At 36.1% G+C, this 14,621-nt stretch overlaps 1 protein-coding gene across 4 annotated transcripts in view; it reads right to left on the bottom strand.

Moving 5' to 3' along the window:
* LOC134209757 (amphiphysin) overlaps window positions 1–14,621 on the bottom strand; it is a 162,834-nt gene that overhangs the window by 12,437 nt on the left and 135,776 nt on the right. For 2 of the 4 annotated variants that reach the window (XR_009978777.1, XM_062685779.1), the window contains exons 6-8: window positions 10,583–10,678; window positions 9,131–9,618; window positions 8,689–9,049 (exon numbers count right to left, since the gene is read on the bottom strand). Coding sequence is in view for 3 of the 4 variants with exons in the window: in XM_062685779.1 (XP_062541763.1) it covers window positions 8,689–9,049; window positions 9,131–9,618; window positions 10,583–10,678 (945 nt within the window). In the remaining variant the exon portion in view is untranslated. The remainder of the gene's footprint in view (window positions 1–8,688; window positions 9,050–9,130; window positions 9,619–10,582; window positions 10,679–14,621) is intronic. The other 2 variants (XM_062685781.1, XM_062685780.1) reach the window with 2 other exon arrangements.

A 14,621-nucleotide genomic window follows, 5' to 3' on the forward strand; every position in this document is an offset into this window, starting at 1 on the left:
TATCTAGTAACTAAAATATCTTTTATTAAATCGAAAACAAAAACCGAAAACGTGTGCATGTGTGAACCGGTCTGCAAAAATTCACTCGATGTTCGTTCAAAATCGGGTCAATCTTAAAAAAACAGCACTTTTTCGATTTTTGTTTTGAATTTAAAAAATATTTAGTGGCGTAAAAAAATATAGGTTAATTGGGAATGTTGACCTTAAATAAGCCAAAGAATCGATTAAGGGAATGAACATTTTTGACGAGAAAGGTAAATTTTTGCTGATGAGCAGTTCCATTTTTGTCATTATCATTCAAACACTTTTCAACAAGATTTATAAATTTGATCCGACTTAAAAAAAAATCTGAAGAGAATTCTACTGGGGTTGCTTTTCTGGAAAGCATTTCGCAGTAATTGGTATGAATGTATGACGAATTAAGTACTGTCCATTTAATTCCACCAGTTAATTTTCGTTATCTTTGCAGATACGTATTTCGACCACAACTGTGTGGTCGTCTTCAGTGTCTTGTACTTGACTCGACTTCAAGTTGTGGTCGAAATACGTATCTGCAAAGATAACGAAAATTAACTGGTGGAATTAAATGGACAGTACTTAATTCGTCTTAGACGGTTTAATACATTCCACTAAAAGAGCTTAATATATTTTTCTATGAATGTATGGTTAAAATTGAATATTTTAATTTCTAAACTGATTCAAAATTATTTATCAGATCACTCTTTACGATTCAAGCACAAAATCTGATAGATAACGCGTGACAGAGCTAGTGTTACCAAAATCAGCATTCTTGAGCTCATATTGTGCAATACTTTATATCGTAATGATAACATATATCGGAAAATCGAAAATCGTTGCTTGCCTTCGTGTAATTTGTTATGGATTATAGCAAGAATGTTTTCGATCATTTAGTAATATAGTTTAGATAATTTAGTAGTTTGTCAATAACTCATTCCAGAGGTTAAATTTCAAAAGTGATATGTGGAGGACTTCTAGAGCGAAGGTTTCTACAACTCTGCCTAATTGTTGTTTCTATTGCACTAATAACAGAGTTGTAGCGCTAGATGCAGTAACTTATTATACAGACTGATCGAAATTTTGTTATCATTTAGTATTAGTAACTAGTGCTTTAACTCTGTTATTAGTTGAATTAAAACAACAAACTATTAGGCAGAGCTGTAGAAAAATAATCGCACTAGAACTCTGCTGTAACACGTTTTGACATTTAACCTCTGGATTGAGTCATTGTAGTTTGTCAATGATCGAACTAAGACTATTAAATTATCTAAAACATACTAGGATTATAGAAAAGTTTGAATACTTTTTCTACTGACTTCCAAAAATAAAAAATTTTCTCCGAAGCCTACCAAAACTCATTTTCTCCTACATAATCCGAGTGCTTTTCATTTGAATTCTTCTAACAGACATGCTGTCACTATGAATGGGGTTCCAATTATTTGGTCTAGCGAAGTCCAAGATTTAGGACTTATGTGTAGCATGAATGAATTAACTATCAAAAACCACACAGAAGGTATGCAAGCAAAAAGGTACAAATATAGTAAGTGAATATTCATAGAAAATCAAAATCTTAAAATATATTTTTGATTTACAAACTAATTGTTATGCCAGCCATGTTTTACATATACTGTGCCAATATGGGTTATTTTCTGCAACGCCAGGAAGAATGCATTTACAGAGGATTCAAAATAAAATGTTAAAATTGATTATGAAGTTGCTTCCCTGCGCACCAAAACAATAAGAATATTACATGTGACTTATTTGAATGAAATGACACAAAAGCACCTGACGTAAACTCAATCGTACCGTTTTGACTCAAATCCCGAACATGACTTATATTCCGATATAACTAAACTTTTTATCGGTTCAGATTATATGCCACCGAACCAAAGCACAGCCCCCGGTGCGTTACCGCACGTATGCACAAGCAGCTTATGTCTTGATTTGATGTAGTGAAATAGGTATTTATTACAAATCGCGTAGCCTCTTGTTCTTCGAACACTGCCTTCTCAAGAAACAAAGATAGCTCAGTGGTAACGTGATAGGCTCTCATTCAGAGGATTTATGTTCGATCCTCGTGTTAAGCCATCTTTTTTTTCAAAACTCATATTTTCTAGGTGTGTGGTATAATACGCATTGCAAGAAAAATTTTGAATACTAGAAAATTCAAGCGCCTATAAAAAAAAATGTATTTAATCTTTTCCATGCTAAAAATCAATGGAACCTAATGCTGTGTATTGTTCATATTTATATTCATGGCATTTCTATAATTGAATCCATCTGATTATTTGGAATATTTGAAAAAAATCAGGTCTAAACTTTAGATGATGGAGGTAGGAAATGAAACATAAATACATAAGTTGAGAATCGATATGTACTCAACAGTTTTCTTTAATGATTGTTAGCAGAAACAAAATAGCTTTTGATTTATCTTGGCAGTAATCAAACTTGCCCACCGAGTTTCAATAGACAGTAAACATATGTAGGAAATTATATTCTATTGCTTCAATGCACAAAAGAAAATATGCTTTACTGAATAGAAAAGACACAATTATTCAATAAAATTAGAAGCATGCGAGTTCATTGTGCAGCAGACGCTATATCCAAGGAATTGATACCGGGGATTTCCCTCTGCGCGTTATCCAGAATTTTCTTTTTTTTCGTAATACATACTCATGAACCAGTTTCCCCAAATCTCATTTGCTCGGATCAACATTCAACCCAGCTGAGCTAAAAATAGAACATTGCCGCACGCAATGCGATGTGTGTTGGTGATGCTTCCTTCGGCAATATTCATCCGACGGCAAGAGACTGAAGCGAATGCGCATGCGTCCCGCGTCTTCCCGCACACCAGCTGCGCTCCCATATGCTGATTGAACGCCGCAAAGAATGATGCATGCATATGCGTAAAAATAGAACAGAAGCACGGCTTGCCGCTGATGCTACGATGGTTAAGTCGACCGATCCACAGTGGCGGAAACCCAGACAAAACCCAAAACAAATCGTTCTTTCGTTAAACTGATATTATTTTAATTTTGCACATTTAGTCAATGATAATTCCTCAATTTGTTGTTGGTAAATTTAATTTTTGGTGACTTGGATCAAGTTGATGGTGTAACATATATGTATGGGAAAATTAAATTTGACTAAATTTTGTATCGGGAAAGATTTGGAAAGAACTGATATGATGCATTGAAATATATATTTTGTCACTTAACAGTGGTTAGTTTGGCGAATTGCGGCTTGCTGCACCAAAGCGGGAAATTTACTGTTTCAAGGTTAGAATTAAGACGCTGCTGTGATCCTAAGTCTTCGGCTTCCGGAAGTTTTTGGATAGCATAGCATATGTCGGATAACTATTTAAATTTCAAAATGAATTCAGCGTTACAAAATTACTGTTGCTAAATTTTAAGCGCATTCGTAGGTTTAGTCGAACATTTGTATGGGGGACCACCACTGCGCGACGGCACATTGCCATTCCTTCTTTTAGGCGCATTCGAACGGGAAAGCGTTGAACGTGTTAAACAAAGCACGATGGTTATGGTCACTATTTTCGGTTATCATTTTGGTGGCTGCATTCCGTACAGGTGACGTTTAATAGTTCATCAAATAGCAGCGCTGTTATCGCGCTACCAAATTTGATCACCTGTCCGCTGCGCTACTGTTTTAGCAGCACGTTTAGTAGCGACCGGAAAAGTGTCAAGAAATGATACTGCGCTGCCAAACGGCTTATACTCACCACCGGCAATCTTGCTCTAAGTTAATGTATTGAAACTGTATATTTTAATAACCAACGGTAAAAGCTAATATTTTCTTTTCTCGATCCACTCTGATAAACTCTGATGCTTATAGAGGTAATGAATATATGCCCAATTCGATGATTTATATTTGTATGTATCTTGCCACATGCTATGTGTATTGATGGTGCTGTGGTGTAGTAGCCGCTTCCCGATCAAGAGATCACGAGTTCGAATCCAGATTGGAGCATTTTGCTTTTTTTTTGTACGTAAAAACAGTTTTTTGGCCATAACTCCGAAACGCAAAGTTTAATCGATCTAATTTTAAATAGGAACCAATGGGACTGCATTCCGCGTCGAATGCAACTTGTTGCGAGCAAATCGGATATTGATAAATGCCCAAAAACGTGTCTCACATTTTTGTACACATACACACACACACACACACATACATACACACATACAGACATCACCTCAATTCGTCGAGCTGAGTCGATTGGTATATAACACTATGGGTCTCCGAGCCTTCTATAAAAAGTTCGGTTTTGGAGCAGTTCTATAGCCTTTCCGTATACTTAGTATACGAGAAAGGCAAAAATGTTTTTTTTTTCAACATTCAAATTGTTAGAATTCAAGAGAATATTCTATAAAATTTTCACGAGATAGTGTTTAACGATTTTCCCCTGGATTTTTTACTGAATCTGGTTAAAATTCCACCGGATTTTTTAACTGAATTTGCACGTGGAATTCTTCCAAATTTGTTTTTAAAGAATACCCTGTAGGAACTCAAAATTAACCGTGAAGTACTTGAAAAACATCCAGAGTTTTTTTTTTTTTGATTTCTGGAGCAACTTCCGGATAAATCCTTGATGGAGCTACTAATTTCTTCTGTATGGAGCTTCTAATTACTTTTAAGACTCCTGACGAAATTTCCCGAAGAATTCCTGTTGGAACACCCAAAGGATTTACTGAAGGAACTTCCGGAGGAATTGCTGTAGGATTTTCAAAAGGAAATCTGGGAGAAACTTAAAAAGGATTTCCTGTAGGAACTTAAGGATGAATTCCGGAGGGACTTTCTGAAGAAAATTAAAAAGGAATTCCTGTAGGAACACCCAAAGAATTTACTGAATGAACTTCTGGAGAAATTTCTGAAAGAACTTCTGGAGGAATTGCTGGAGGATTTTCAGAAGGAAATCTGGGAGAAACTTAAAACGGAATTCCTGTATGAACTTCAGGATGAATTTCTGAAGGATTTTCCTGATGAATTTCTGAAGGATATTCCTGAGGAATTACTGAAGGAATTTCCGGTGGAATTCCTGAGTTCTTGGAAGTAGTTCTGGATGAATTCTTGAGATATTGCTGCAGAAATTTCCGAAAGAAATCCTCTAGGAAATACCTGAGAAATTCCATAGTATACTTCCGGAGGCTTTCTTGGAAAATCTTTCGGCAACATTCTTGGAGAATCTTCCAGACGAATTGCTGGAGAAACTTCCAAAGGAATTTATGGAGGAACTTCTGGAGCGATCCCAGGAGGAGCTTTTGCGGAAATCTCTAGGGAACCTTCGGAAGAATTTCTATAAGAACTTCCGGAGGAATTCCTGAAAGAACTGCTGGAGGAATTCGTGTAGGAACTACTGGAGGAGTTCTGGAGGATCTTCCGAAGGAATTCTTGAATGTACTTTCGCTGGAATTCTCAGACGATCTTACGGAGGAGCTCCTAGAGGAGGAATTCCTGGAGGATTTTTCGGAGAAATCCCTGAAACTTCCCTATAAATTCGTGGAGGAAATTTAGGAGGAATTTCAGAAAGAATACCAGAACGACTTTTTGGAGAAATTCATTGAGGAATTCTCAGAGAAAATACTGGAAGAATATCCAAATATATTTCTAGAAGAATTGCCAAAGGAATTTAAGGAAGAATTTAACGAAAGTGTGTAATATGTTTCCTCTGGATTTCTTTCAAGAACATTTTCCTGTAGTAATTTACCATGGAAGTTCTGAGAAATATCCATTTAATACCAAAACAATTTCAATTTCTTGTCTACATTCGTAAGAATTTTCTATGGAATTTAATTAAGTCAAATTTCTTGTGGAAATTAAAAGGGATTTTTTTATGGAAGCTCAGTAGAACTTGTGGAAATTAAGAAGAATTTCCCGTTTAATATTTTGAGTATTTCCTTTATTTCTTCTTTACGAAAACTATTATAAATTTCCACGATAATTTTAGCTGAATTTTCAATTTCAATTCTCTTAAATTTAAACAAGAAATTCCTTATCGGAAATTCTCTTTATAAAACTCACGAAAAATTCTTTTAAATTTTTACTGATAGTCTTTTAAAAATTCACGGGAAATTTAAACAGTTTTCCCGACGGATATTTAGAAGAATGTGGAATGATGGTATGCACATTTCGCGCATTCTAGAATGTCACAATGGGGCACGCAGAAAAATTCCCCATGAGTCATTTGATATCTTTGAACTGAGTAGGATGTACTCTGAGTATTTTTATGTGCACATTACCTTTCGCTTCTATGGTAGAATTCAAGACCTGAATTCATGGATATTTTGGATGAACTGGAATGCTCCAAAATAGTATCTTCAACACATAAAATTGATAACATATATGTCTACAGTTTTTTGTGATATTTTTCCCTTCTGTCTGGTACAATTTGGTTTATTTCGTGATCAGATTTTAAGAAATAAGACCATAACTCTTAGATCAGGAATATGGCTTTCAATATCGGTAATTACAGTAATCAGATAACTTAGAAACGTTCAATAACACTTCGACTTGATATATTTCATGTAGGGTCGGTGTACCAGTAATAGTGGTATTAGTGACAGGTGTAAATTGTTTAATTCGTACCAAATGATAGGAATACATTTCCAATGATGTTAATATATTGGCAGAAAGCTGTTCTTTTCTACTTTTCGGGAAAAATGGTGTTGATTCTTTAAAATATTATTTTCTTTTCGAAATCGCTTCCTCCACTATATGGGCCATGGACAAGTAATAGTGGTACTTGCTAACTTTTGTTCCTATAATAGTGAATCCCATTGATTTCTTATGGGATTCACTATTATAGGAACGCCACACTATTATTGGTGCAAGGGAGCAAAATGTTAAGGGAAAATGATGTTTTCCTATATTTTCCCGGGAAATTTCGAATAATTTTCGAACACATTTACCTATTATTAGCAAGCACTATGCTATGAAGTAACTTAAAAAAATAAAAATGTTCAAATTCTAATGAAAATTAAGTTTCCACTATTACTGGTACACCACTATTACCGGTACAGCCACCCTATCTACTTTATTTTATGACGCCAGAACTTTATTGTACTTGAATACTGAAGAAATTTGGCCATCATAGCAAAAAATAAGGAAAAAACACAGACATTTTCGAAACTCATAAACGCGGAGAGGGGTCTAGCGGGGCGGCACCCAAGTCAAAAGAAAGCCCTACTAATCCCCTTTGAGAAAAGTCCGGGGTCATGAAATTTGGTCAACGCTTTACTGAGAACGAGCACTTTGAAGGAGGTGACTGTCGTCCCGGCCTTTTAAGGGTTAAGTGCGAATGAAGTCTAAAATATGTTTGAGATCCTAAGCCCGAGAAAAAGACTATTATAACTTGTGTAATATTTGTATACCTAGTTTACATATAGAGGTCGCAGAATTTATAAGTAAGTGATAAAATTGTATGTATATTTATTCGCTGGCTTAGTGATTGTTTTCAAGTATCATCAAATAAGTCTTCAAATATTTTGAAAAGTCTTCAAAATGTCTTCACAGAGATTCAAATGTCTACACGGACAAAAAAATGTGTACACGGACAAAAAAAACAAAGGAACAAAACAATACTCAATTTTCAATCTGTTTTTCTAAATGTGTGGATTTTTTAAATTTAATTTAAAACTGAACGGTTTGTTTGAGAAACACACATTTTTGGCCAAAATGAAATTTTTATATATTATGAATCCTCGTCCAAAAATACGTATTCTGGCAAAAAACACGAAAAAAATGTTGTTCTGGAACGTATGAAATTTTTTTCATTTGTTTGAGAAACTACATATGTGCATGCATTTTGAAGAGCAATTATGGAGTATTATAATTAAAAATATAAACATTCGGTGCCAGTCTCATTCGGTTACAGTTTCTCAAACAAATGATTCAACTAATCATGAGCATACATTGGAATTTGTATTATTGACCAAAACCAAACATTTTTCGAATTCTGAACAATTATAAATTACAAAGATTATTCAGAGAAACCATCTAAAACCCAGAACCATCTAAAGGCGGTCTTGGACATTATAGGGTTCACTGTTTGTCGATTTAAATTATCCGAAAACGCACGAAATCCTACCAGATTCCCGTTAAATTTTAATTACTTGCATTGTACGGTCATCCTGGGATAAGTCAAGATTTTAATACCCGGCTCACGAAATGTGAATTATTTTCAACGGGAATGGGATTCAGTTTCAGCGATCTCCTTCACCTAATTTTAAACGTCCAATAATGAATGTATGTACTAAACAGCGTAAATTGAAGTCTCTGAAATAAATACAAGATGCAAGATACCAAATAGCAATATTTTTGTTTCTATCGACAATAAACTCAACCGATAATATGATGACAATTTCCTACAAAAGATGAAATAATAATACGTATTCGTGAAAGTGAGAGGTTGTGGATGTAGGTGAGTCGAAAGGTTGGAAAGGTGCTTATTGGAAATTGAGAGTGCTTTGGCCAAAACACGTGTTCTATTGTGTGGCATGTTTCCTAACAACTAGAAGCTACTAATTTCAAATCTAAACAGAAAAAAAACGTGAGAAGTTAGCTACAACAAATCAGATCACAGAAACAAGAAAGTTGGGCTAGTAAAACAATTTCAAACTACGCGGATGAGGTTCCACAGTCCATGGCCACACTTACCCACGGGGATATCATAGAGCTCTTCCAGTTTACTATTATTGTTGGTGTGAGAAATGCTAGTACCGGTCATGGAACAATGGCTGTTAACGTTATTGTTAATGCTATTCATCTGATTATGGCTACTGTTGATGCTGGTGGAGTTGTTGTTAGGGACATTGCTGTAGATATGTTGGGCGCCAGCACTGGGCCGCTGTTGGTCCATCGGAGAGGATAACGTCGAACAGTTCGAAGCCAGAGAGGTAGGATCGATCGCGTTCGATGGATGTTGTTGGGTGGCGGTGGGATTGAATTGTTGTTGATGGTGATGGAAGTATGAATGATAAGATGGTGGGACTATCGAGTGATGGTGGAGTTGGCGATTCTGTTGATGAATGTTAGAGTAGTGTTGATGGTAGGCGTTAGTATTGGTTATGTAGCCGAGGTTAGGGTTCAGCTTATTTACATTAGTATTACTTGATTGCGAAACGGCAGCGCCAGCAGTAGTAGGCGTTGTTGTGGGTGATGGTGATGGCGGCGATTTAGGCTGAGGGTCAGCAGCGGGCGGTGGCGATGCCGGCGGGGCAGGACTAGAACTGGTAGACTCGGCAGCGGCATCAGCGTCGGGCGTGTTATTTTGCGTTTTGCTGCTGGGATGGTGATCATGATGGTTATGATCCGTACCATTTGTGGTTACTTTTTCGTCGCTGGTGGCGGCGGTAATAGTAGTAGTGGTGGTAGTAGGCGGCTCAGGCGTTTTAGCAACCGCTGTGGATGGCTGCGATGTAGCATCAGTACTGTTGCTGTTATTAATGGTGGTGGGAGTTGTGGTGGATGATCGCAAAGCAGCGCTGGTAGATTTCACGACTTCCGTGTTCTGATAGGATGGTTCCGTATCTTCCAGGCTATGATGCTGCTCTGGACTTGGCGAGATTGATGGCGAAGTGGATGTGGCTGTAAGTACACACAGAAAAGAAGAAAGAGAAAAACACAAAAAAGTAATGTCACACACATGCTTCTGATGGCTTGCTGGTATTGAATTTGTTTTGCGCGGTTCTGCAGCTACCGCATTCCGCAATTATTTTCAATACAAGAGTTATCGGTTCCAAGATATTTCAACAATATATACCACTTTACGTTTCAAGACTATTTACAAAGCGTACCAGAAGCATTTCAAAGTTTTAAGCATGATTATTTACAGGGATTAAAGTAAATGTCAACAGATATAACGAAAATACGTTGGAACTGTGCATAAGCAGACTATTTAGAAAAAAATAGATGAAAGGAGGGACAGACAGGATAAAGATTTACAACAGAAATAGCAAATAAAGTAAGTAATAGTGTAATGTGATGTAGAACTAAAAAAACCTATGAGAAACGAACTTCTAGCTATAAAAATGTAATATTCACGCATCATTTGCTTAACCAGAATTTTGTCATTTCGCAAGAATTTGAGCGCGAATTTTAAATTTGATTTATAAAGATTGTAATGTGTTCCATTGATCAAGCATCTAAAAAATAGCTTAAGTCGAGTTAAATATTTCGAAGTATCTATATGCAAAAGCGACAACCTGAATGAAAGATGAAAATAATTCACATTTTTGTCATTATTCAATCCAAAAGCCAATCACAGGGCTCAAAACGCAAAGGTAAATTTTCATCATTAATGCCAAAAATGTGAAAGACTTAGTCCATTTTCTGCACGATGCCGTTATACACAAATGAATGTGATTTAACCGGTACATGCCACTTATGCGCAACATAAACATAATTATTGTCGAACCCTAAAACACAAGTCACTGACTTCCAGTCCGGGACCAACCCCGATGATCTAAGTCCTGCTGTTTCCGAAAAATGCGCGCGCGGAAGCAAAGCAAACATGTAATGCTATCGATTTCGGTATGAAGGGAATACTCACGTCCGTTGGCATTGGCAGATCCGTTGGTGATGTTATTTACAATCGACAAGTTCGCTTTCACTGGGGACTGTGCTGGACTGGACGGAGTGGAGTTAGCTGAAAGTGTAATGCAAAGAAAACGAAAGGGAATGGAAAACAGTTTTGGGTGAGTACAGAGTTCACTGTGTAAGTTAGTTACAGTTGACTTAAGGTGAATAAAAAATTGATAGGGGAAGACGGTATAATATGCCCCCCCCCCCCCCCTAAGGCAAAACCTTGATAACTTTTTACTTTTCATTGCAATTTATGCAAACTTTGTGTTATTTGGTAGTGCAAGAAGTCGCAAATGCATTGCCCGTGAGTAGTCATATAAAAATATTACAGATAACACGTAATAATGCTTTTTTGAAAAGTCGTGAAAAAATGGATTTCAAAAGGTGTCTGGGCAATACGCCCCACCTTAGCCAGAGACGTTCCATAGCCTTTCATTAGTATTTCATCAATCCCATAATAAAAAGGTCACAAATCCTTACGTGCCCGACATTAAAAAACCAACATAAGTCCATTTAATCAGGTTTTAATTACGTTTCAATAATTTCCATACAATTTGGAAGCAACTGCTGCAAGCTCGCCGCGCTTGTGTCCAGTTGGTAAGGGCATATCGCCCTGCCTACACTGGGGCGTTTTGGCCAGTGAAACATATTTTCGAAAATCGTTACGTTTTTGAAGATGGAAGCAATTTTATATCATATTAACCAACGAGAAAAGTTATTTTGTTGCCCAGCTGAGTGTTCCCGTGCAAGTTTTGCGGATAGTATGCTAGCGTCGCACCAGAATGTTGAGCAAACAAACATTGAAAGTTATATCAAAACTGTAACTTTTTGCATTTTGCTATTATTTTAATTATGTAATACTAAAATACTTCCACAATCACATAATATGATGGATTTACAAATATTTATAGGTACCAACTGATTTTGACCCTTAGTTAGCTATGATTTTCTGGAAATCAAAGAGGGGCGTTTTGGCCAGGTGGGGCGCGTTATACCGTCTTACCCTACATAATTTAGCTATTGTCTCGATTTCAGTCCATAATCTAGATGGAAGATAAAATATTTCTCACTTTAGCGTTGTATGATGTTCAAAGGGAATGTTCTATATTTAATTGTAAGATGCTTTGTCGAATATAATTTCATATAATTTCAAATGTTAAAGGTGATTGTCATACTCAGAGATAGAAAGGGGAATATCTGCATGTTTCGGTTGTGGAAAACTTTTCGTAATTTAAAGTTTTTCATCATTTTTTCTTTGACGTACGAGCCCATGTAACGAACAGATTTTCTGAGCTACAACATATTTTTTCACACTCATTGACACTCATTTCATGTATAAAATAAATTTTGAAAGTATTTCGGAAATTTGACTCTTGGCAGTTAGCTCACTGTTTGACAACTCGTCCCATAGTAAATTCTGATAAATTTATAACTGCACTTGTCATAAGACGAGTTCGTACTAACCCATTTAATTCCACCACTTAATTTGTAACTTTAACTGTTGAATATAATAAAGTTTGTTAATCGTAGTAGCAGTTGCTAATCAAAGTAGCACTAGGTTAGTTGGAAAGTTCCTCCAGGAACTTCTTGGAAAGTTCCTCCAAGAATTACTCTCGGAATAGCTACAATAGTTCCATCAAAATTATGAAGGAAATTTCTTCAAGTTTTTTTTCGGAAGTTGCTCCAGGAATTTCGTTGAATTCCTCAGGGAGATCTTCCCTTTCAGGTACTTTCAAGCAGACAATGTCATTGACTGCGGGACATCGAAATTTATTAAAAAAAATACTAGCTCATTTAATTCCAGTTCTTTCCATGATGTTCCACAAAAGACTTCAAGAATATAACCGCGTGTAAAAAATATGGCTGAATGAGAATTCATCCACCGCGTTTACCGAACTTGTTTGCGTTCACCGATATTCCAGCTTAGTACCGAAATAGGTGATACAGCTCTTTTACATTTTTATCGGTAATATTTTTCACAGTTTTCTGTAAGTTATTAAAATTATCGAAATTCAGTAATTTTATTTTCAGTTTCCAATTGAATTGCGAAAAATTACTGAAACATCCTTAATTTTGGAAGAACATCCGTAATTTTTTAGATCACCGATCTTTTCAGAAAATAAATTACCGAATTTCGAATCACCGTTTAAGTTTGTATACTTGAAATTCTCCCAGCAATTCTCCTGCCGTCTCTTCCTCGAGTTTCTTCAGAAGTTTCCGCGGAAATTACTTCAAGAATACTTCTATAAATCTCTCTATTTATCGGAAAATTGCTTCGAAAATTTATTTCGAAATTCTCCCAGGAATATCTTTCAAAAAATTCTCTTGCAACTGCTCCGGTGTAAAAAAGTTCTTAATCTTTTCCTTCCCATGGTAGCTGTACTGCCGTTATACGCATAACTGTCCCATGTATATAGGAAATCCCAGCAAACATGGGACAAATATGCGTATGCCGGCAGTGTAGAGCTCCATCAGATTTTGCAGCTTCCAACATTATTTGAATTGTTTCAACAACAAGAAGCAATATTTGGCACATGTTTAGAATTAATTAAACTACTTATATAATCAATTTTGTGTAAAAATAGGGAAACTATTAAAAACAATTAAGTAACTATTGATTAACAAACAAACACTTTTGTTTTTCGTTTTCCACTAATTTCAGCTATCCCAAATAACTTTTGTTCTAGCATTTTTTTTTTCAAAGATCAGGGCTGGTAGCGACCGATGCCGCTCAAAATAGTGACTTTAGTGATCAAAGCTAACGAAAACAAGGACCAAATAGCAGTCTTCAAGGTGCAACATGTGTGAGATGTTCACCTAAGTTTGTGCACTCAATCAAACATTGCTTGCTATGTTCGAATTTGCACATAGCAATCTGAACACGAGCCTGAACTCCGATACACCCAGGCGCAATGTACAATGTTCAAACATCGAGTTTAAACTTGGGTTCAAACAGCGGAGCTTTTTGTTCCATTTTCGAGGTTCTGAAAGCTTTCTTAGGATTCTTCTTAGGATTTCGGGATTCTGCAACCACCAAAAAACTGATTAGTTCATATTTCTAAAATTTTGGGATAAGATTTTTCTGACACGTTTATAAGGGGATAATTCATTCTACTTACTTTGCGGTGGTACTTGATAAATATACCGAGAATCTGTAGCGAAGTTCTGGGTTGCATATAGATTTCTTTATTCCAGGGAGAAAGGGTTTTCGACCTTTTTGAAGAACCTTAAGATCAACGGATCTATAATTCCAGTTTCGTAATTTTTTAGATTGTCATAATTGGAGATTTTATCTTTTATAAGAGCCATGTAGTTTATAAGACTTTTATGTTTAAGGATTTGTTGGCTCATTTCTGACCTGGAGCTCCATCGCTTGTGAATTTTCTTTGTATTGCATAATGTCATCCGCGAAGTGGCGTAGCCAGAAAATTGGTCTGGGGGGTTTCCCGAGCATTTTTTTTTTCGGAAAAAAAAAATTCTTCTAAAAATTTTGTCTCTGGGGGGGGGGGGGGGTTTATGCCCAAAACCACCCCCGTGGCTACGCCACTGCATCGGCGTATTATTTATATATAGCAATATAGAATACCCCCTACTATCTTTTTAAATTTTTATCAATTTGAATTTTTGGTTAACAACCTCCCTCCCCCACTAAAAGTGTGTCTTAGAACTTTTTGGAATCAACATCTATATTTTATTCACGATATGCAAATCCCATCGTATCTAACAAAACAAAATGCATGCTTGCATATGTAAAGGATATAAAATAATTAGGGGCAACATTTTAGACAGACGAACAGAGACTTATGTATTTTACCTCGTTTAGAACATAAACGCAAAGGTACTTTAAATAATCATTACATTGGAAACTGCCGGTTGTCTTACCGGGAAAATGCACATAATATTCAGTTGTTATGAACATTAAGAATAATATCTGAAGATTGTATGCAAAATGTTGAGTAAACAAATTGTTGAGATATTGAGATATCGGACCAAGCGCAAACCACTTG

The sequence above is a fragment of the Armigeres subalbatus genome, chromosome 2, assembly GCF_024139115.2.
Source record: "Armigeres subalbatus isolate Guangzhou_Male chromosome 2, GZ_Asu_2, whole genome shotgun sequence".
Lineage (NCBI taxonomy): Eukaryota > Metazoa > Arthropoda > Insecta > Diptera > Culicidae > Armigeres > Armigeres subalbatus.